The 24,369-nt window shown below is 40.9% G+C and overlaps 1 protein-coding gene across 8 annotated transcripts in view; it reads left to right on the forward strand.

Moving 5' to 3' along the window:
• The window catches only part of CPQ (carboxypeptidase Q), a 199,817-nt gene that overhangs the window by 16,380 nt on the left and 159,068 nt on the right, over positions 1 to 24,369 (forward strand). For all 8 annotated transcript variants that reach the window (XM_065668655.1, XM_065668647.1, XM_065668648.1 and 5 more), the window contains one exon: positions 13,671 to 14,136. In XM_065668655.1, the coding sequence (XP_065524727.1) occupies positions 13,710 to 14,136 (427 nt within the window). In that variant the 5' untranslated portion in view covers positions 13,671 to 13,709. The remainder of the gene's footprint in view (positions 1 to 13,670; positions 14,137 to 24,369) is intronic.

Genomic DNA, 24,369 nt, shown 5'->3' on the forward strand with positions numbered 1-24,369 from the left:
TTAATCAGTGCCATTTTCTTGTGATTATGGTGCAGCCCTCTTGGCTATTTCATCATTGTGTTACACACCACACTCTCCTAAGTCCCACTGTCATGCATGTACAGGTCTCAGAGGTTTACCAGAGTCAGAACAGTTATGTTTTGGGGGAGTATTGGTCACATTTTCCATTTTGTTTTTCCTATCATTTCATGTGCTTCTTTGTCTCACTTGTTTTTTCCTCATTGTTGTATTCTGGAAGATATGACATTTCTCTGTTGCTACTGTTCTCAATGCATTGGTGTTAAAATGAAATGTGTTCAGATGAGAGAGTTGTGGTTTTTCAGTCTGGAGAAGAGAAGACTCCAAGAAGACTTTATTGTGCCCTTTCAGTACTGAAAGGGGGCTTATAAGAAAGATGGAGGGGGGCTTTTTACAAAAGGGCCTGTCGCAACAGGGCAAGAGGTAATGCTTTTAAACTAAAAGAGGGGAGATTTAGACTAGGTATAAGGAAGAATTTTTTTTACAAAAAGGGTGATGAAACAGATTGCCCAGAGAGATGGTAGATGCCCCATCCTTGGAAATATTCAAGGTAAGGTTGTATGGGGCTCTGAGCAACCTGATGTAGTTGAAGATGTCCCTGCTCACTGCAGGAGGGTTGGATTAGATAACCTTTAAAGGTCCCTTCCAAACCAAACTAGTTTGTGATTTTTTGATGACTCTTCTGAAAGATCAGAACACACAGCCCAGTTGAGCAGCATGCAGACAGGAATGGAAGCATGGTAAGGTTCCTTTCAAGAACGTCTTATAAAAATACCTGTTGGGAGCTTATCAGTATGTGAACTGTATATAAAATGCTACATGCACATTGGATAAATGCAACCTCCCAAAATTACCAGAATGAAACATGCAGTCTAACATCTGTCCCTACAGACAAGTGGCATGGGAAGGACTGAAAGTCAGGTAATACTAGCTTTTTTTCTGGAAAGCATTTTCAGCTTGGCGAGGTGACAGCTGGACTGTTGGCTGCAAGCATTGCTGCAGCTGCAGGTGGTGGTCTGTGCAAGCTCAGCTGTTCTTCTGAAAGCAGGTAACTTTGCTGTAGGAAAAGCCTTAATCTAGGAATTAAATGGGATAGTAAGCTTAAGAAAAGTAGGCTTTTTTGCTGACCTTGCCTTCTGTCAAGGTGTTTAAGTACTTCGTATTCAACAAGTAGGGCTTGTTCGTAAGCATGGAGTAAGGAGTGTAGAGTTAGTGTTGCCATCAGATCTGTTCCAGTGGATAACTGGGAAATCATCATTGAGGAGCAGGACTGATACGTAATTCATTGCCCAGTGCACTGTTTGTGTCCCAGCCTGGCTTCCGAATGATTTGAAAAAAAGAGCTTTCTGAGGAGTCACCGTGATATGGAAATCATGGAAGTGTAGGCACATGTGGTAAGGCCATCATCCTGAAAGGATTGGCACTTCATTGAGAAGTCGCAGATGACTTTTTGGCTGCTTCTGAATGAAGGGGCAGTTGTAACTTTATGTAACTCTACCTCATTAATTGCCCCTGCTTGCAGCCTCATGTATATGATGAAATTGAAGTCAAGTGTAAGTGATCCTTCAATACCAGTTTAATTTTAACTTGGAATTGCATTTAATTGATGAAGAGACTGACATTTGCAACATCTGGATTCACTGAAGTAGGCAGAGGCTCCATTTTTTTTCCTCATACTAGTAACACCAGAGCCCCAAATATCAGTCTCTACTCATGCTGTGGATAAAGCCCTCTGAATTTTATGTAACTATGACAGTGCAAATGTGTGGTTTTGAAAATTACCATTTATAGCTAAATCAAAGTAAAGGGCTCTAAGTGGGTCGTTTCTGCAAGCTTTTGTCTGCTTAATGATCGGTCTTGGACTAGAAACACTTAAAGGTGGCATTCCCAAAGCTGTGCTTTGCAGAGGGCTTTTTAAGAGGTAGGCTAAAAGCCAGAGGTGTCCCAATACCTTGCTCCCTGGCTAGTTTGATAACACTATATCTAAATAGCAATGTAAAGAGTGTTTAAATAGCTTCACTTTTTATTGTGTTCCAGGCATAACTCCTTCAGCAAACCCAGAAGGAAGGAGCTTGTGGTTGTCACTTGCAATAGCAAAAGGACAGGGGTCTAGAAATGGAGCTGTGGGCTGTCAGGGCTCTGCTTGGCTGAAGTCCCTGTGTGCTTCCTGAGCTCAGCTGCAGTCACTCACAGGCTCTGGTGTGTGCTTGGCAGCAGCAGTGAGCTGGTTTTCTCAAAGATGGTCAGTGTAAAAACTTCTCTGGGATCTAGGTGCTGGCACCTGTGTGTCAGCTTTGCCTTATGGAACCTCAACTGTGCAGAAGTATTTAATAACTAAGAGGAAAATTCTGACTGGTTTGTTTCCTCCTATACTTTCTTTGCATAATTTAATCTCTGAGTATTACTGGTCGCGTGCAGTGTCAGAATCATGTCAGTCCAAAGTCAAGGAGGGAGATGTCTTAACACAGTATTTGCAGAGATATGGTTGTTCGCATTCTGTCTTCAACAGTGTTGCAGATGATGTAAAATGTATGTCAGAATATATGTGGATACCTAGTCAGCTTATGTTTTCCAAAGTCAGTTTCTTCCCTTAACATGACACTCAAGTACACTATCAGCTTTTGTATTGTCACATTCGAGACCCTGCTAAGCATCTGTATCAACCAAATGGTACAATGGATAGTTTGTCAGCTAGGACAAAGAACCTGTAAGGATTTTAAAGGATAGATCTCTATTTGTTTTTCTAATACCATGAGATTCAAACCATAATTGTGTTGAGAAAGAGTTTCATAGTCTGTTAACTAGCTTCTTCCCACAATATTTTTTTTTGTCATTTTGGAAGGCTGTCTCCAGTGTAGCTGATGAATATGTTTTGGCAGTGGTACTTTTTTCATTTGTTCTGAAGCCGCTGTTGGTATTGGAGCATGTTTGTTCTGTGATATCTCTGCAGGTATAGTTGTGTGAGAATAAGGCATTCGTTTTTGCTTTGACAGTTATATGTATTAACATTATCTAAAATTTGTTCTCTCGTCTCTGCTCCCTTCTCCTTCCCTCCTCTCCTCTTCATTTTCTAAAGACTTTCCCTAATGAAAAACATAATCCCCCCAATTTTCTGGAAACTGTTGCCTTCAGGTCTCTTAAAAAATGCTGATCAAGGCCCATGGCTAATATTTCTAAATCTGAAAACTGTACTGTAGGCATATTCTATGCTTAGGTTTATTGATAAATCAGTGTGTAAGCATCTCACTAAATAGAAAATGTAGCTTGTAACACCATTAGTCCAATGCTACTACACCCAATTAAACATTTTAATTGCATGAACAGGATTTGAACATATGAATTGCTAATACAGCTACTTTTCCTGATGATAATTCTGTGTACTGAGAAATCAACATAGTCTTCTAAAAGGTGTTTTGTACTCTTGATTCCACTTTTTTTTTTTTTCTTCAGATAGTAGTTTCTTCTGTTTCAGCTGTCTGCTTAGAATGGTAATTCATCAAAAGATGTTAAGAAATTGGCATTCATTCAGGTGTCACATTAAGAAACCAAAGGATCTGTAGCGGGTGTATGTTTAAAAACTAAATATTCAAAGTGAACTTTAAATTTTCTATTGAGGTATGTTCACAAGAAAATTTTACACATCTGGACTTCCCTGTATTTTCCCATGCTAAGCATTTTGTCTACACAGAAAATTGTCAATACTTACCTAAGGTTTGCTAACCTATAGTAGCTCAGTGTAAGCTATTTCATAGGTTACATGGGTGATGGATCTTCAGAGTCACTACATGAGATTTATAGAGAGAGACATGCTAGCTGTGTTAGCGTGTGAACAAAAATAAACTGAGAACAGTCATTTTCAGGTATTTATTACTAGCATACCAGATACAGTAATTGTTAATGTTTATAACTGTTTTGCTTTCCTGTACTTTAAAAATACCAACGCATTTCAAACACATCTTTAAAAGTAGAACTTTTGGAAGCAGAACTGCATGGCTCAGAAAAATAGGAATTTTCCTACCAGACTCACTGGTGTCAGCATCTGTCACTGTGCTCTCTATATAACTGGTGTGTTTACTCTTTAGTATGTTCTTGAGGCTATTTTTTGGTTGTTGTTTTGGGTTTTTTCCCACTTTGATTTCCAGTTGACTTTTTGTAATATGACCGTTTGCTTCACTGCAGCAAACATCTGACCACTCCTTTTTGTAGCGTCAGAAGAAAGGAGCCGAGTGGTCATGCTAATTGAAATGTCTTTCATGTGGCAACTGAATCACTTGGAGTTGTCACATGTGGGTCCCTCCTCTTCCAATTGTTTGTCCATTATCTGTCTGTAGTTGTGAGGCCCTAAAGGCATGTTCCTCTCTGTGCATCTGTGCAGTGGGCAGCACTGTGGACCCTGATCTTAACTTGCGACTGTTAAATGCCATTTCACAGCTACAGGTTAAGCAGAGAAGAGATTCAGAGCAGCCCTGGGGAGAAGGACTTGGGGGTGTTGGTTGATGAGAAACTGAACATGAGCCGGCTGCAGTGTGAGCTCACAGCCCAGAAAGCCAACCGTATCCTGGGCTGCATTAAAAGGAGTGTGACCAGCAGGGCGAAGGAGGTGATCCTGCCCCTCTACTCTCTTCTTGTGAGACCTCACTTGCAGTATTGTGTGCAGTTCTGGTGTCCTCAACATAAAAAGGACATGGAGCTGTTGGAATAAGTCCAGAGGAGGGCCACGAGGATGATCAGGGGACTGGAGCACCTCCAGTATGAAGACAGGCTGAGAAAGTTGGGGCTGTTCAGCCTGGAGAAGAGAAAGCTGCGTGGAGACCTCATAGCAGCCTTATAGTATCTGAAGGGGAGCTATAGGGATGCTGGGAATGGACTCTTCGTCAGGGACTGTAGTGATAGGACAAGGGGTAATGGGTTAAAACTTAAACAGAGGAAGTTTAGATTGGATTTAGATTAGATTTAGATTCTTCCTCCTTGGATATAAAGAGGAAGAAATTCTTTCCTGTTAGGGTGGTGAGACACTGGAATGGGTTGCCCAGGGAAGTTGTGAATGCTCCATGACGTGGTGTTCAGGCCAAGTTGGATAGAGCCTTGGGTGTCATGGTTTAGTGTGAGGTGTCCCTGCCCATGGCAAGGGGGTTGGAACTTGATGGTCCTTTCCAACCCTAACTATTCTATGACTCTGTGATTTGAAATAAATAATAGTAAGTTTATACTGATAAATGTCTGTTTATTTTGTCCTGCAATAGTAAAATTATTTGATAATATTTTGTCTCTTAAATGGCAGTTGAAAAGTAACTAGAAGTTAATACAGAGTCAGAAGCACATTATGCATGGTAGTTGTAGTGCCCCATGATGTGTGCAGCACTGGGGAATAGCTTTGAAGAAGAAATGATGTTGGAGCTTTCTTCAACATCAGAAAGAGGTCTGGTTTTGCTAATTTATTTCTCAGAGTTGGCTGAAACCCAGTTTTGTATCAGTCTCTTTAAGGAAAGTGTATTAATTTTGTTTACAGTGTGTCCCTTGTCTTGGTTCTTTGCATTTAAACTTTTTAAGCTTGCTTTTGTTTCTATGTTGCAGTGCAGTCTTCCGTGGGATGGTGGCCCCAACTGTACATTGCCACTGAACTGTATCAATTTGGTTTTGATGTTGATATATTGGAATGCAATATGATATTTGAGTACCAGTATTATGCTTCAGTGAATATGATGAAATCGTAAATGACATACTTCATATCTCATGGAAATTAATATCCTTTCCCACCCTTAATATAAGTAATATGCATCATAAAGATCATTTTTCTGTCAATCCTAATAAGCAATTCTTGATGCTGTGCCTTTTTCATATAGTTGTATTTACAAATTCATCCTTTATTGCTTTGGGAAGGCTCAGTGGGCATATTCTTTGGTAAGGAAGCAAAAGACTAGTATATCAATTTTCTTAACAAGTATAGCAATATGTTCACCAGTTTTCTCAGCTTCACAAAACTACTTGAATGTTATTGCTATAGCACTATGAGAAACATACCTTTTCTTGTGACTGTATGGGAAGACTATGAGAAAAACCTAACAATTAATAAGGATGTTCAGAAAAGTTAGTTATTTTAGTCAGGAAATTTTGTTTATTAATATTTTTATATACCTCATCATATTCAGTAATGCTGGATAATTATTGACTTAATTTGGAATTGTGGTGCTATTTATAGTCTGTAAAATGGGACTGTAGGTATAAAATAGTTGGATAGTTTTGGAAACATCAATCTTGTCTTTTTTGTTTTGGTTTTTTTTATTTGACATGTTTAATAATGTGCATAACTATTCCCTGGACTTGACTTAAAGTGAAAAAATTTATTCCATGTACAAAACAAAAAAATGCTTTGTAGGCATGTGGTCGTAGAGGAGTATTATTATTGTAATTTGTGGCAATTCTAGGAATTTAATGTAAGACTTTATAATTCTAGAGTTGTATATGATGTATGTAGGTGAGGTTATCATCTGGCATAGTTTTTGTTAAGGCCATAGAGGTCATTTAATCAGAAAACTTGGCCTGTTGCCCTCCATTACATAATTATCAATGAATGTTACTTATTTTGGTGGTTCTTTTTAGCAAATATCCCGAATCTTAGTAGTGTATAGTCACCTTTGAAACTGAGATTTAACTGTTGGAAGGAGACACTCAACGTATTTGTATTTTCGGGCCAAAATCTGGAGCAACATAAAGTATACATGTGTTCTTTAGGACTGAGCAGCCTCTTGCTGGAACGCTGCTTGGAGGAGCACCAAGAAGTGACTGAGTGCCAGATACTTGGTGAATTAATTCCTTTTGGCTTTCTTAGGGGTGGCAGACCAACTGGTGACAGTAACAGCCCTGCACTGACTATTGTTAATGAAACTTGGTTTGCTCCTGTTACAACACCCATCCATCAACTTCAGCAGCTCTTTCCATCTAGAGTTATGGGTCGATCATTTCTGCTTTAGTTTCATCCTTTGGCTGGATGCAGTTTGTTAGTGTTTTGATAAAAACTCAAAGAAAATATTTAGCATCAGATTTGTGGGAATAATTTATCTAAATACAGAATATAAGATTCTTTGTTGAATGTGTTTTTAAAAAGAAACTTAGTTTAGGATTTTACATTATAGATGTATAAGTATGGGATCTTGCTGGCAATTCTTGTGTTTGGTGCCCCTTATTTTGTGGCCTCTTGTTTCTCTCTTGAGTAGTTAATTTTTTTTCTATGGGCTAATTCATCTCCTCAGATAAGAAAATAGAGAAAATATACATGAGGTTGTAAGAAAAGATTTCTGTGGTTATACTGCCTCAATGAAAAGGGAGTGCCTTTCTCCTGTAAGAAAGGCTGAGAGAAAAATATGCATTTCCAAACAGTTTGTGTCTCAATTACATGTGAATTTTTTGTGAAAACATACAAGGTATGTGTCTGTCACAAGGGCCTTTACATTACTAAGGGGCCTACCTTAGTAAGAGTCCCCTAATGTTCTGTCTCAGAATGGGTGTGTTTGAATATGTTTATTTTTTTCATAAGGCAGTCTTTCAAAGTCTGGAGGCAACCTGTCTTGTTTTTCACACTAGAACAATAGTTGCAGACTTGAAAGAGGTGTCACTGAAGTTGAGCATCAAAATACCATAATAATTGCAGCCTTATTCTGTTGTGTTTTGGTTTAATTGTCCAAAATAATCTTTGCCACCTTCCCCCAGTTGTCTTTCAATGCCATCGGCTGGCATTATGTACTTTGGTATTCATTGTAATACGAACAACATTGTGAATTTTGGTGCCTTGATTTCCTAACTGCCTTCCTTTCATTAAATATTTCTGTTCTATTCAGTTGTTCTTATCTAAAAATATTGCTGAATTCCTATCTTTTGTCTCTGAAAATATAATGTACTCCCCTTTGAGAGCTGTTTGTATTTTGAATGCTCATTAATAATAATATCAGCTGCTAAGTGGCTGAGGCATTGTTCAATGGTAATGTCTTTTATTTTTAACTTAGTTTTTGTCTTAGCTGTCACTGTTTCTTAGGGAGGTAACAGACTGTTTCTGTAGCTTTGCTGATACAGTACTCTGCACATGGATTATGGTGTGATTCTTCAGGCTTACTGCCATCTGTTTTAGCAGCAGCTACAGAGTAAGATTATATCATGGTAGCCTGTTACTATTCTGAGGCTTGCAGGTGAAGAGGTAAGTGGGGTTCTTTTTACTGCTTGCTTCCTATGTTAAACTGTACTACTTCCACCATACACTGTATCAATAGGGTATGAACTTTTTCTTTTGCCAGATGGGGAGCTATGACTGCAGTGTCTCTGGGCACATTTGGACTTTCTCTGTTTCAATTGTTAGCTTTCTTAGAACATTTAACTTACGATTCTCCCCACATAAGTCAGTATCACTACTGGTCATATGTGGTCATACACTACTAGATCACATTATTCAAAGATTTCAGGCATTTCTTCAGTTGTAGTGAATCAAGACAGTTCTGAATTTGGTAAAGGTAAAACAGGTCAGGTGTTTCCTTTAGAGTTTTAGACTTTTTTGGTCCAAGTAGTAAGATTTCATATTCTTTTTCAAAGTCTTGTATCCATATTGTGTTGTACTTTTCCTTTCCTTAGCTTTAGATGTAAAAAGGCGCATTTTAAGGACTTTATAATGTAAGCGATAACTTTGGCTGTGAGTGTTCCCAAAGCCAAGGTTTTCCAAGTGATTAAATGTTCTCCCAGATGAGGAAAAGCAGTCTTTGAGAAATGTCTCCTTTTCTGTTTCACTCTTCAAGATCATAAAGCTTTCTCTCCCACCCCTTTATCTTTCTAAGTGATGGAAGAACTCCATGACTTTATTTTTAGGCAGAAATCTCCTCCTTATTTTGCAAGTCCACCTAGCCTTCCAGCCATCCTACTCCACAGCTGTCACAACAAACTTTCTCTCAAATGCAATTAAATGTATCAGACATCACTCCACAGCATGTGAGTTTGTTACCCTGGGGCTTTTCAGTCTATTCTCATGTTATCAAAAACCACTGTGTGATTTCAAGGTTTCCTACATTCCTTGGAGGAAGATCAAATGGTACGTGGTTAGGAAACTGATAGATAGGAAACTGCAGATTTAGCAGATCTCTAGCAGTTAAGTGGTTAATAGCCTCAATTTATTGTTTTCTTTCCCCATTTCCCATAACCATGACTCTTGTGAACTCTCTGTATCCTTTGTCTGTATTTTCAACTGGGATTTTGGGAAAACTTTGCCACACTGGAGAAGAAGCATTGCTCTATCTTTGTTTATCCTATTTCTGTTCCCTCTGCTCCTCTTTCAGTTATCTGATTGCTGTAGACAGTATTCTCATCTGAGAGTTTTTTTATATTTTTTCTCTCATTTTTTTTCCATCTGCTACATTTAAGTAATTTTTATTGTAATGATTTTAATGGTGGTAACACCCGTTAGCCTGGTTACAGATTGGGTGTGCTAAAGATCTGTTATATAAGGGCATCATAAAAGATGAAGATCCTAATGATCATGCCCTTTAGCATCAAAGACAGTAGTTAGCTATAGACAAATGTATCAGACAATAGGTGAAAGCATCCTTAAAGTAGCTGCTTAGTTACTATTAAATGTCTTCTGACACCATCTGCACTGCACTGCCATTGTGCTGTAGGTTTCATTCTCCTTCATACTAATTGGAGCTGGAAAAAAGTTACTTCCTGCCTTTAATTTCTGTTTTTCTTCTGCATACCTAAACCCTTTCACCCTTGATTTTTTTTAAAATCCTTTCAGTTTGTGTTTATGGCTTCCTTCTGTATTCTGAATCATGGATTTAGGCTGGAAGACATCTTGTGCGCTCATCTAGTCCAAACTCCCTGTTTAAGCAGGGTCAGCTGCAGCAGGTAAAAAAGTGCATTCTTATGTTCAGATGGATCCAGGTATTGCCATGGATGGGTGCCCTCTCTCCACTTTACCTGAAGCTAAAATAACTGGAACTGTAGTACATTACTGTGTTTTAGCTTTGTTCTCATTTTGGAGAACAGAGTTTCCATGGTTCCTAAGTCTCATCCTGGAAAGCTGAGAGCCTATGTAACCCTTTAAACTAGAGATAATTAAACCTTGAGCCCTGCTGAAGTTTCTGAAGAGACCAAATTCATCTGTCATAAACATGCAGTGTTTAATATGTCAGCAGCTTTCAGTTCTGCTCAAAATGGGAAAAGGATCAGTAGTGGCTCCCACTTTTTATGTCAGTTATTAGAAGTCGCTTTGAAGAAGTGAAAGATAGGAGTTGTCATTTTGTATAGTCTCGAAACCATAATTTTTTTGAGAATATACCATAAACGTGAGTCTGCAGGCAAGGCTGGAACGGGGCTATTCTGTGTCCTTTTGATGCATGCAAGATTTACATGATCAGAAAAATAAAGTGGAGGGGTTATAACCCTGTAAAGAGCATTCTTTCTTCCTGGAAGGGCAAGGAGGGGAACCTCAGATTCTTATCCCTAGTTTAGAAAATGGGTATTTTTTACTAAAGAACCGTGGAATGAGATGCATTAACAGGTCTGGAAAAAACACTTCCTAAAAGTGTGTTTTCTTCCTCTCTCATTTTGCTCTAAACTGCTATTGAAAAATTCACTTAATAATTAAAATGCATTGAACAATTGTGACTGTCCTATTATTATTTCTTTTTAGTTAATTTGCCCGACACTGTTATGCTCATTTGCTGAGTCGTAACTACTGAGATGTACAAAAATCAGTAGTTTCTTTTCCCTGATAGTTCACTGAGGTGATTAACTTAATGTTGCAGAGTCTGGGACAACAGATGTGCTTTTCTTTCCCTGAATTAGCAGTGTAGTGATGCCTGTATTGCAGTCCAAGTGAGTATGATGTAATTTTACCTAGCAGGGAATTATTTCTCATCTCTGCTAGCCTTTGGACAGGTTATGCCAGACTAGTCAAGGAAAGCACAATAAGTAACATTCCCATTCTTGTATCATGGCACCGGTTTTGAATTCAGTTATGCTCCTCTGACAGTGCAATGGTAGGTAGTGAAATGCTGTTAGTGGCAGGACTATGTTACATCTAGAAAAGCTGTGGAAACACATGGGAAATTCCTGGAAAAAGTGTGGCTTTTAAATGCAGCTCCTCTGGGGCAGCCTTTGGAGAGAAGTTGCTGCTGGTTTTGAATGAGTCCAGGAAAAGCAAAGGAAGCATTTCTTGGTTAAGGGAAATATGATAACTGTGGTTTCATTTCTCCATTGAAAGAATGCATGAAGTTTGTATCAGGGGACTCTTTGAGGTGGCCAATGCCAATTAAACAATCCCCCTGTGTTTTCTGTTTAACAACTAAATGTATCAGCTTTGTATGGTAGACTTTGCAAACCCTTAAACAAACCAACCCCCACTCTTGAAGCTTTTGAAGCTAACTTTACAATGTTGTTGTCTTACTCCACTCAGTAAGAATTTGTCTTATGGCAGAAATCAGATTATCTTGCTTGCTTCTTCGTAGATGATGAGCTTGGCAAAAATCAGAGAACAAGCATGGTCATCCTGAGAAAATTACTGGTGTCTCTAGCAGAGGATGTCTACAGCCATGTAATTAACTGGTCCAAAGGGAAGGAACATGGGGAAAGTATACAGCGTAGCAATAAAAATACACCAGTAACCTCTGAGCAGTATAATCACAAATAAACAGTAACTCAGACTATAAAAGGCATTTTACAGTTCTCTGTCACTGTCCTGAGATAACCCAAGTCTTCTGCTCCTGGTTGTGTAAGACCTTTGCCCTGTCTGTCTTGCAGAGATAGAGAGGAAATCTTTGTGACAGATTTGTCATTCATAGATAAATTCACAGATTATTTTTGTTGTTCTTTTGAGAAAGTGACATTTCACTGTGAAGAATTTGCTGCTGCCTTGATCTCAAGTTTAGGGGACATTTGAATAGTTAAGGAGAACAGCTCAACATTCTTATATTGCTAAAGCTATTTAACTTGCTGTTTCTGAGAAGACCCATAAAGGCCTATGAAAGGCTGGAAATTTGCACTGGTTATCATATGAGCAAGGCTTGGTGGCTCTAAAACATTCGTGTGTATTTTTTGTTTGGTGGTTGTTGTTGTTTTTCTTCTGGTGGTTTAGGGATCCTAGAAATGTGGTTTAATTCTTTCACTCATTCTGTATGAGGTGGATTGGAAACAGGCTCAAAGGCTGAGCTGAGAGTGTTGTGATCGTTGGCACAAAGCCGAGTTGGTGCCAGTAACTAAAGGTGTCCCCCAGAAGGCAATGCTTTTTCTGGTACTCTTCAATGTTTTCATTAGTGATCTGGATGCTTGAACAGAGGGCACCCTCAGCATGTTTGCAGATAATACAAAGTTAGGTGGAGTGGCTAGTGCAGTAGATGGTTGTGCTGACATTCCAAGGGACCTTGGTACTAAATAAATACAAATGAAGGGTATGTTAGTCAATGAACTAGACCTTTGACTTTTGTAGAATAGCTGTTTCCTAGTAAAACATATTTTGTAGAGGCTAACATTTGCCTTTAGTCTAACTGCTTTTTGAGGCAAGTTGCATTCTTTTTCAAAAATACTGGTATTCCCATGAAAGTCTGTGAAAATGGTAAAAGTGCTGAATCTGAATCTTTTGGGGCTAGCAGTAATTGTCAGTTCACTTGGCTGTAACTAATTACTATTTTTAAAGTCTTATAATAGCTGCAGCTATAGAGCTGATTTAAAGGCCTTATTTCTTACTGCTAATCTTTATCATTCAAATTGCAGCCTGATTAAAATTCAAAGGAAAATAAACCAATTACATTTCCTTTTGTGTATATCAATAAAGACCTTTATATTTTGGACTTAGTCATATTTTCTATGTTATAAAAGAGCTTTGCAATTGCTATTCCAGAGGGTTTATATCAGTTCAATTAATAGTATAGAACAAACTATTGCTTTGTAAGCTCTTAAAAATGAGAACTTTAAACAATAAGATGGATAAACTATTAAGTGTTAAGAAAGATAACTCTCGATATTCAACCCAGGATCGGTACCTCTGGCACTGCATCTCTCTACAATGCTGATGAAGTCAGTCCTTAAGAGATACACCAGTTAATAAGAAATTGTGTTTTTCTGATAGTCAGATTTCTACAATGAAGAAATTAGTATTTTCTTCCTGGGGGCATTGGATCTAAATTGCTCTGTCATCTTTCTAGTCCAACAGAAACTGCTTTCCTGATTATGAAGATAGAGATTAAGAAGCACTTTTATTCCTGAATGGTTCAAGAAATGGTTTTGTCCAGATGTTTTGTGTGAAGACATTTGATTTGACAATTCTGGCAAATTCTGCTGCTAACAGAAAGGAGATGCAGAGCTCCTCCTGGATGGAAGCAGCCCTGGATTTTGATTTAGTAAAGGACGTGATTATTTAAAGAGGTGCAGCATTCCAAGGATGTTTCTGAAGACCACAACAAAGATTGTGCCCAGTGGTCTACGTATCTTTTTCATTTGCTTTCAATAATTGTGTCTCCAAGTTGAGTTTTCTTTCCTGCCACTTCTGATCAAAGCATTTTCATGATAAACTGATTTCTTTTCATTTTGTTCTGTCTGCCAATCTAGTAACAAAGAGTACTGCTGATAGCTGTATGAGGGGTTTTATATCCTTTTTTTTTTTCTCTTTGTCTTTCTAACAGGTCATCTGTGGAAAAGCTACCCCCCAAAAAAGAGAAAGAATGAAGTGTGTATTCTTAATATTTTTCATGAATTTATTATCACTGTATGCTGGGAAGTCTTTGAGAAGAGATGGCAGTTACCCAAAGACATTTGAAGACATTAAAAATGAGATAGCTGGCTATACTGATATTGCTAAAGCTATTATTGATCTTGCTGTTTATGGAAAAGCGCAGAACAGATCCTATGAAAGATTAGCAGTTTTTGCTGATACCATAGGACCTAGACTAAGTGGTATGAAAAATCTAGATTCAGCCATCAAGTATATGTTCAGTGCCCTGCGGGAAGATGGGCTGGAAAATGTGCATCTGGAGCCTGTGAAAGTACCACACTGGGAAAGAGGAGAAGAGTTTGCAATGATGTTGGAACCAAGGAATCACAGCATTGCTATTTTGGGTCTTGGGAGCAGTGTTGGAACTCCTCCAGAAGGTAACTCTTCATTTTGGAATTAAGTATCATTTGCTTTTTAATGTCAAACTGTACAATATATCTAACTACTTCCCTCAATGGTGAAACTGAAGTATTCTTCATGCTATAGTTCTGCAAGAAAGATGCTATTTTTCTGGGACTTCTCTGTGTGACATGGTTGTGAATGATGCAGTTTGATTTAGCTCAGTTTGGTTGAACCAGCCTGTAAAATCAGAGTTGACTCCTGAACTCTCCATTAAATCTATACCCTTTTGTTTAACACTCCTTAACCTCTTGCAGTGATTCTGCTTGCAATGATTCTGCTCTTCATTGAAACTGGTGGGGAGTGTTTTTTTAATCTGGGATTTTTCCAGCCCTTCTTTTTCATGTTGGCCAGAGAAGTTCTCCATGGGGCACTGAGTTGATCCGTGATTTCTGTTCTTTTTGCTGTGCCCTATCATGCCAGGCACAGCACTTCACTCTGGCAAAAAGCAAGAAAGGAGGATGAGGAGACTTTCATGCTAAGCTTGGAAATGCCAGACCCTCAGCATGGCAGTTGACGTCTGTGTGTCTTTTCCTTCCCTTGTCTCATGCTAACCTTGGAAAAGTCTCACGCTAGCCTTGGAAAAGTCTCTGTTACTCATCTGTTACTGAGCTGCATGTTGGCTTGTAGTGGATCATGTGTGATATGTTACTTTGGGAACAAGAATGATCTTTAGCTGGGCTCAGCAAAATTAAGGTGTTTTGAGCCCCAAAATATTAGCTTGCTTGCTTGCAAATGGAATTATTTATAAGATTCTCTTTTTGTACATATTGATGTGGGGCTTTCTATGTAAAGGCTGAAAGACAACCTTCTGTGACTGCACTTTGTAAGTAAAAATAGGCTTATTCCTAGAACACTTCAAAAGCATTGTTATTCATTTATGAGAAAATATATTTGGTTTAGGAAATAGAAGATAACATGATAGTAATAATTATTTTTATGAATTATAAATTTTTGTGATAGTGAGCTTTCTGTCTGAAATGAAACAATATATAAAAGCTGTTTTGTTTAGAAAAATTATGTAGACATTCAAAATTTGGATTTGGAGAAGACTGAGGTTCTGAATGACTTCTTAGCCTCGGTCTTCACTGGCAAATGCTCTGACCACACCACCCAAATCTTGGAAGGCAGACACAGGAACTGCGAGAATGAAGACCCTAGGCCCACTGTAGGAGGGGATCTGATTCGAGACCATCTGAAGAACCTGAATGTGCACAAGTCCATGGGACCTGATGAAGTCCATCTGCGGGTCCTGAAGGAGCTGGCTAATGAAGTTGCTAAGCCACTGGCCATCATATCTGAAAAATCATGGCAGTCAGGTGAAGTTCCCAACAACTGGAAAAAGGGAAATATGACCCCCATTTTCAAGAAGGGGAAAATGGATGACCCGGGGAATTACAGACCAGTCGGTCTCACCTCTGTGCCTGACAAAGTCTTGGAGCAGATTCTCCTGGAAGGCATGCTAAGGCACATGAAAAACAACAAGGTGCTTGGTGACAGCCAGCATGGCTTCACTAAGGGGAAATCCTGCCTGACCAATTTGGTGGCCTTCTATGATGGGGCTATGGAACTGATGGACAGGGGTAGAGCAGTTGATGTAATCTCCCTGGACTTGTGCAAAGTGTTTGACACTGCCCCGCACGACATCCTTGTCTCTAAATTGGAGAGACATCGCTTTGATAGATGGACCACTTGGTGAATAAAGAACTGGCTGGATGGCTGCACGCAAAGATTTGTGGTCAATGGCTCAATGTCTGGCTGGAGACCAGTAACGAGTGGTGTCCCTCAGCGATCGGTGTTGGGACCGGTCTTGTTCAACATCTTTATCAGTGACATGGACACTGGGATTGAGTTCCCAGAAGAGAAGGCTGCGTGGAGGGTTGGAAAGGACCTTAAGATCATCTAGTCCCAAACCCCCTGCCATCCCACCCAGGGCTTCATCCAACATGGCCTTGAACACTGCCAGGGATGGAGCATTCACAACCTCCCTGGGCAACCCGTTCCAGTGCCTCACTACCCTAACAGGAAAGAATTTCCTCCTTATATCCAATATAAACTTCCCCTGTTTAAGTTTGAACCCATTACCCCTTGTCCTGTCACTACAGTCTCTAATGAAGAGTTCATCCCCAGCATCCCTATAGGCCCCCTTCAGGTACTGGAAGGCTGCTATGAGGTCCCCACGCAGCCTTCTCTTCTCCAGGCTGAACAGCCCCAACTTCCTCAGCCTGTCTTCATACAGGAGGTGCTCCAGTCCCCTGATCATCCTCGTGGCCCTCCTCTGGACTTGTTCCAGCAGTTCCATGTTCTTTTTTATGTTGAGAACACCAGAACTGCACACAATACTCCAGGTGAGGTCTCGCAAGAGCAGAGTAGAGGGGCAGGATCACCTCCTTCGCCCTGCTGGTCACGCTCCTTTTGATGCAGCCCAGGATACAGTTTGCTTTCTGGGCTGTGAGCTCACACTGAAGCCTGCTCATGTTCAGTTTCTCATCAACCAACACCCCCAAGTCCTTCTCCGCAGGGCTGCTCTGAATCTCTTCTCTGCCCAACCTGTAGCTGTACCTGGAGTTGCTCCGACCCAGGTGTAGGACCTTGCATTTGGCATGGTTGAACTTTGTAAGGTTGGTATCACCCCACCTCACAAGAGTGTCAAGGTCCCTCTGGATGGCATCCCTTCCCTCCAGCATATCAACCGAACTACACAGCTTGGTGTCATCGGCAGACTTGCTGAGGGTGCACTCAATCTCACTGTCCATGTCACTGACAAAGATGTTGAACATGACTGTTCCCAACACCGATCCCTGACGGACACCACTCGTTACTGGTCTCCAGCCAGACATTGAGCCATTGACCACAACTCTTTGCATGTGGCCATCCAGCCAGTTCTTTATTCACCAAGTGGTCCATCCATCAAATTGATGTCTCTCCAATTTAGAGACAAGGATGTTGTGTGGGACAGTGTCAAACACTTTGCACAAGTCCAGGGAGATGACATCAACTGCTCTACCCCTGTCCATCAGTTCTGTAGCCCCATCATAGAAGGCCACCAAATTGGTCAGGCAGGATTTCCCCTTAGTGAAGCCGTGCTGGCTGTCACCAAGCACCTTGTTGTTTTTCATGTGCCTTAGCATGCCTTCCAGGAGAATGTGCTCCAAGATTTTGCCAGGCACAGAGGTGAGACTGACTGGTCTGTAATTCCCCGGGTCTTCCATTTTCCCCTTCTTGAAAATGGGGGTTATATTTCCCTTTTTCCAGTCATCAGGAACTTCACCTGACTGCCATGATTTTTCAGATATGATGGTCAGTGGCTTAGCAACTTCATTAGCCAGCTCCTTCAGGACCCGTATTCTTCATAATCATTTACTTTCTTCTGAGATCTGCTGTGTTTCTGAAGAGGTGTATGTGTTGGTGCTAGAGGACTGCATGGCAATGAGATCTCTCACAGAAGGGCAGGCAGTTTCTTGCACATGGTTATCATTTTGATTAAATAACCTTCTGATTTTAAATCTATTCAGCTGTTCATGGCTGTTAAGGTTTCTGCTGGTTTCATTGTGCTCTGTGACAGGTTGTCCTTCTTGAGGCAGGTTATGGGGGTTTGCTGGTCCCTAGTGAGCTCTTGCCTATCATTCTTCTGCTCGCTGGACCAGCTGCCTGGCTGATGGAAGTGTCTGGTGAGAGCCGCTTGTCCAGCCTCTCTGGGCAAGAGAACTGCAAGGTGTACTGCTCAGAAAAGTGGTGTCCTAAACCCCACACTTATCCCAAGCACAGAAAAAAAAAATGTGTGGTTAGATTATTAAAACCACTGCCTCATCACTTCTGAGGAACTCATTCCTAGGTCTGCTCCCTCTGCTCTAAACAGCAATTGTCACCAAGCCCTGTTCCTGAGAAAAAGGGATAGGCAGTTGCCCTAGATCACATCAGAAATATTTGAACAATTTCCTTCAGCAAGGGAATATTGTCTGTTCTGTTTTGTCTTGTTTTAGCCAAGAAGCTGTGGGAGCGTGAGTCATCCTGTAATCAAAATAATGCAACTCAGCATGAGATGCTTGATGCTGATTCTCCTGGCATTGTGCTGCTGTTGTTGCACAGGATCAACCAGGGACATTGACTGCTGCCATGTTGAGCTTTGCCAGAGGGATGTGTTAAAGGCTGAGGACTGGCTTTCAGTTATTTGCTCCATGATCTGGCCATTGGTGGGCCAGCAATGGCCACTGCCTTTAGAGACACCCTCAGAGCTGCTTCTAAAGTGGACTGTGCAGGTGATCCCTGAAGGTGTTTGGTATTAGCTTGATAAATATTGTATGTTTTAAATCAGAATATGTTTTGGACCCCTTAGTTAACAAACCTCTGTCCCTGTAGAGCCCAGACAGACCCCTTCCTCAATATTATTGATGCCTACTTAGATCCAGAGGACAGCACTGGCTGGACTTATGATCTTTTAAAGTCTGAGAATGGGGTTAAGATGAGAGGGGGTGACTCGCCATTCCCAGCAGGATATACAGGAGACAATTTCTTGCTTTCTCATCCTCTCAGTTGTGTCCTGTGTTCCTCCCTTCCCATTATGTGCCCCCTGGCTTGACACCAGATGAGCCAAGAAAATAGGAAGCATTGGCAGATACTTAAAACATGACTTCTCTTTGGATGTGCGTAGTGCTACATGCTGGACTTGGTGAACCCCTGATGCCCTCGGAGCAACTCCTGGAACTCAGATACCCGAGATAGTGCTCTGAAGGTCTCTTTATTAACATGGGAATAACCTAACAGCAGTTAGAAACCTGGCTTTGAATGCTGGAAATTCAGAGTTTATTTACCCTTGTGTCCGTGGAAATTCAGACCAGTGTTTCCTAAGAGTGACCCAATGGCCAGAGCACATGCTGAGGCTGCTTGCTTTCATTTCAGCATGCATCACATCATGCACGTGTGGAAAAAAAAAATCTATGATCCTTTGGGACAGGAGCAGGAAGCCCTAAATAATAGCAATATTTTATCAATGGAACCTGAGACGGCATTGTCTCCAGGATACAAGGAAGGTCTCTTCTTGTAGTTCTTCTATCTAACCCATGCCTATGGGGTCGAAAGTCTTACGGGACTTGGACAAAGCTTTGCCTGTTTTTTGGATTTGCTGGGATTTACCTGCTTTGGTTCAAATATGAGTTTGGCATAGAGCTAGTTGGCTCACTCGAGGCTGGAACAGTTCTGATGATCTGCAGGAGGCTTTTCAGTACTTTGTGATCTTACGGGTAAAATCTCCATTTCCCATTTTTTTTTCTTGAGTAGGCAGCATGCCAGGATGTCAGGTTTCCAGATTCAGTCTGATTTACACAGCAAAAAGGGGCAGCACAGAAGAGGTTAGGGTTAGGTTTTTTTTATTGAAGAGGAAATTTTTTCAGTATCCTGAGATTTGAAGGTATTGGCTCAAAGAGAAAGTTTTCACTTCTTGTCATCTTCTTACAAGGAGGGAGTAACTTTCATGCCTCTCTTAGTGACAGAGAAAGGAAAAACATGAAATGCAGAGTGATCTGGATTACCAGAAGCCAGCAGAGATTTAAAATGGTCACCACTTTGAAGAAATGGATTTCTAGATAACAGACAGGATTGAATGTTAGAAAGTGCTTAGTTGAGGGAGCTGACAAACTGGAGTTTTACCATATTTAGTCAATGCCCTTGTCTCATTTCCAGTGTTTCAACACTGGCAAAACATACATATATATAGAGACTGTGTTGATTTCTGGTGGTACTGATTATATCCCCCAAATTCTGAGGAAAATAGATGTAATTGTTGCTTTGAGGATCCCATAATTGAAGGAGAGTAGTAGTCTAGCAGATGTTTAATCATAAAGTAGCAAAAATTTGGTATTTTTTGTATGTGTTTAAAAATGTACATTTTTTTTCCCCCCCTGGGTGACCCTGCCCTTTCAGTTTGAAGAAATCCTGACAAGTAGAACCAGCCCCCAAATGCAGCCTGTCTGAAATGTCTCCTCGAGAAAGGAGCAGTCTCTGGTTTCTATGTACTGTTTTCTGCAGCAAAACTGAAATAATATAAATATGAAGATGATGTATTGGCAGACTTCTTCCTAGTTTTTGTGTTCGAGTCATGGAGTTTTGTTGTTTAACTGTCAACAACATTTGGTCCATTCTTCCTCCTATAGAAGTTAGTGTGAGTTTTGCCACTTAGATAATATAAAAATAGTTCCAGCCTATTATTTATAAAATGGGGTTATTATGTATCTCAATGCTGTTGAAGGTATGTACTGTTGCTGTAGGCTTACAGTCCTTTTAAGCTAAGGCTACTGCTGAAAGAAGTGGTCTGGCCCCAGTCCTGGCTGATGTATTTTATCCTGGTCCTGACCCTCCTTTATAGTTTCTCAGTGGTGAAGTGGATTAGGGAATTCCGATAGATCAATGAAAGCTCCCCTCAATTAATTTTAATATGTATCAGGGGAACTGCCCTTGAGTTGGATGACGACTGACCTACTGGGAGAAGAGGGCATCCTTCTGGAGATTTGGGTGCCCCTTTTGATGAGGGCTTCAGTGCTGAGAGTGGGGTCAGAGGGAACCATAGGCATGAGAGCACAGTGCATGGCAAAGCCCTCCTCCTGTCTTCACTGGATCCCTCTTTTTCTATGTGTAAGGAGATACTGACTTGCATCTTGAGACCATGAGCCTCAGTATTGTTTATTATTACTTAGAGCAGTGCTGCTTGTGGTACGATAACTATGCTACTGTTTTTCTTGGAATGTAAAAGAGGACGTCCATGAGGGACCTCGGATGCTGTGGTGTTCAGTGGCCCAGTGTCTGGGCCAAAAGTTAGTCCAATGGCATTTCAAAGATTTAGAGAGTAGGAGTAGCTATTTGGCATTGAAGTGGACATACTGTGTGGGAAAGACATGGGTTCCAGTTGCTGCTTTAGTGAATGTTCAGATGAACTGTATAGATTGGCAGCAGCAAAAACCTGAATTTTCATGTCTTGGCCCATTTCAGTGTTACTGAGTTAAGGGCGGTTACTTCAAGGATGGTAAGCCTGGGCTGAAGCTTCTGCCTGACACTAACGAAAGGATTTGAACATGATTTTCTGCATGTGTGGGGAATGCATGCACAGCTGGGTGGCACTGGCACTTTCCCTCTCAGGGGATTGCAGTGACTGGCATCTTGACTCAATAAGGAGGGTATGGCTGCCCTTGGTTCATCCTTTGGGCACCTGTGTGCTCCAAAACTAGCTTTTCTGGATCCTGTTCTTGGGTGCCTGCTTCTCCCCAGACATGGGGCAAGCCTGTGCCCTGTGCAGGGCTGCTTCTGGTAGAACCAGACCTGTTACCCCACTCTTCTGGCATATAAGGCTTTATGCTGGGGGTCAGGTCCACCTCCCTTGCTATTTAGTGCTGCACAGTAAGCTGCATGTTATTGAAACCAAACTGTTCTACTGAGATCCAGTATTTGATGAAAACTGGAAGTCATATGTGTTGAAAATGTGACTTTTACACAGTGTTTATTTTTCTCTGTGTTCTTCTTAAAGAACAAAGTAATAGATTTAGCCTCTATGCTATGCATCAGAGCTGAATAGTTTTGGATAACTCTCCTATGTAATTTTAGGTTCATGAAGTAGTTCTCTTTTGCTGTTCCACAGAGTAGGTGAGGTCACATTTTCCAGAAATATATTCAGATCTTATAACATCCTTCTTCCTGATAAAAGCCCTCTTCTTTGTCTCAGAGTTCCCCTAAAATATTACATCTTTTCTTTGTATTTTAATTCTTATGTAATACATATTGATATGTGTTAACAGAGCAAATGTGTTTCTTGGGTACAGTTCTTAAAGTATTTTAAATTTTCAGCATATGCTAATAATTTTTGAGGAAAAAAAAAAAAAAAAGTATGATATGAATCTTTAGTTTGCTTCAGCGTGACACCAAGCCTTACTTTGATGGGCTCATTATGGACCCAGAGTTTGTGTTTGCTTTTCTGAAAATCTTGTTGAATTATGTGGGACACTGAGGGAAAGCTGAACTAATTTCTGCAGAGAGCTGAAAAGTGATGTGTTTAAAAGAGGTAAGGTAGAAGTTGAGAGGAAAAATGTTTTCTGGGCTGATTTTAGAGGATGCCGTACTTAAATGGGAGATAATGCCAGGTCCCTAATCTGGGATTTCAAGAATATACATATTTCCTTTTCTCTCTACTCCTCAAACCCTTCTCTTCTTCTTTTTCTTTCTTGTTCTTCTTGTTCTTTTTCTTTCTTCTTTAACCATGCCAAGTGCAAGGTCCTACATCTGGGTCAGAGCAATCCCAGGCACAGCTACAGATTGGGCAAAGAAGAAATTCAGAGCAGCCCTGGGGTGCTAGTCGATGAGAAAATGAACATGAGCCGGCTTCAGTGTGCACTCACAGCCCAGAAAGCCAACCGTATCCTGGGCTGCATCAAAAGGAGTGTGACCAGCAGGGCGAAGGAGGTGATCCTGCCCCTCTACTCTGCTCTTGTGAGACCTCACTTGCAGTATTGTGTGCAGTTCTGGTGTCCTCAACATAAAAAGGACATGGAACTGTTGGAACAAGTCCAGAGGAGGGCCACGAGGATGATCAGGGAACTGGAGCACCTCCAGTATGAAGACAGGCTGAGAAAGTTGGGTCTGTTCAGCCTGGAGAAGGCTGTGTGGAGACCTTGTAGCAGCCTTCCAGTACCTGAAGGGGGCCTATAGGGATGCTGGGGAGGGACTCTTCATTAGTGACTGTAGTGATAGGACAAGGGGTAACGGGTTAAAACTTAAACAGGGGAAGTTTAGATTGGATATAAGGAGGAAATTATTTCCTGTTAGGGTGGTGAGGCGCTGGAAGCAGTTGCCCAGGGAGGTTGTGAGTGCTCCATCCCTGGCGGTGTTCAAGGCCAGGTTGGATGAAGCCTTGTGTGGGATGGTTTAGTGTGAGGTGTCCCTGTCCATGGCAGAGGGGTTGGGACTAGATGATCTTGAGGTCCTTTCCAACCCTAACTATTCTATGATTCTATGATTCTTCAACCTGTCCCAAGAACTACTTTTCTTCTCTATCTCCAGACATATATATCTTTTTCCCTGTTGCGTGTTTCATATTCTTACGTCTTTGTCCAAGACTATAGATCCTGGCTTGTGTTCCGGTTCTGTGCAGGGTGATGTGGCACCCAGCGTCTAAGACTGCCAGTTTTACAGCATAACTGCCCATCCTGCCTGGTACATTATACCCTTTTGTTCTGCTCTTTCCTGTGGCTCATGCAAAAATATTTCTAGGTTTCCTGTACCTCTATAAAAGAAGCTACCTTGCAAATAGGCACCAGACAGTGCATGTGGGCCGTTTCTGAAAGAATCAGGGGTGTGATACTTTTATCCTGGGGAGATGGGCAAGTCTGAAGGACAACTGGATTAGTCAGGCTAAGGTCAGAAAAGTCTGGGGCTACCACCTGCATGTGGTTAGGGTTAGCATGGAACACAGTATACCTTGATATGGCAGCTTCCAGGCTAACTTAACTCTGGGAGAGCTGAGGTGAAACCTGAGAAATCTGAGAAGCAGCAGCCATCCAGTAAACAAGAAACAAGGACGGTCTGATGTTTCCAGACTGCGAGGCAGGGCTGTGATCATCAGGTAGGCTTCCTGCTCTTGTGGTGTGTTGCTGCTCCTACTCTTTCATTTGTCTTCTTCCTACCATGAAGTGCCTTCATTTCCTGGTGCCCTGATGCCTGGTTCTGATGAATAGGGATGTAACACTCTTGTTTCCTTCTTGCTGTCATAACTGCAGAGGCCAGGACACGTTTCAGATACATTCTTCCCGAGTTTCAAAGTCTACAGATTTTGAACAGTACCAGAACAATTAGATGTGTTCCTGATTTTTTGTGTTGGTATTTTATGGTTAGGATGCAAAAGTTTTAAAATGTGCAACACACAGGGAAGTTTAGTGGAGACTTGGTTGAAGTTTCTTGTGTTAAGACCTAAAAATGCCCTATTTTTATTGTTTTAAGCAAAAATTGCCTTGCCCCTCAAATTATGTGTTCGACAGTGGCAGCTTCAGTGCATGTGGATCAGCAGCATTGCTGTTCCATAGTGTGATTTGTAAGAGAAATCATAATTCTTACATTACCACAGTGTGAAGTAAATGAAGTTTGGAAGGTACATAGGGGTGCGTTGTTCACATGCTGTTATTGGAAAAAAATTATTGTCATATTAATGATGGCTGCATTTGGCTTTGGAACTACAT

Source organism: Lathamus discolor, chromosome 2 (genome assembly GCF_037157495.1).
Source record: "Lathamus discolor isolate bLatDis1 chromosome 2, bLatDis1.hap1, whole genome shotgun sequence".
Lineage (NCBI taxonomy): Eukaryota > Metazoa > Chordata > Aves > Psittaciformes > Psittacidae > Lathamus > Lathamus discolor.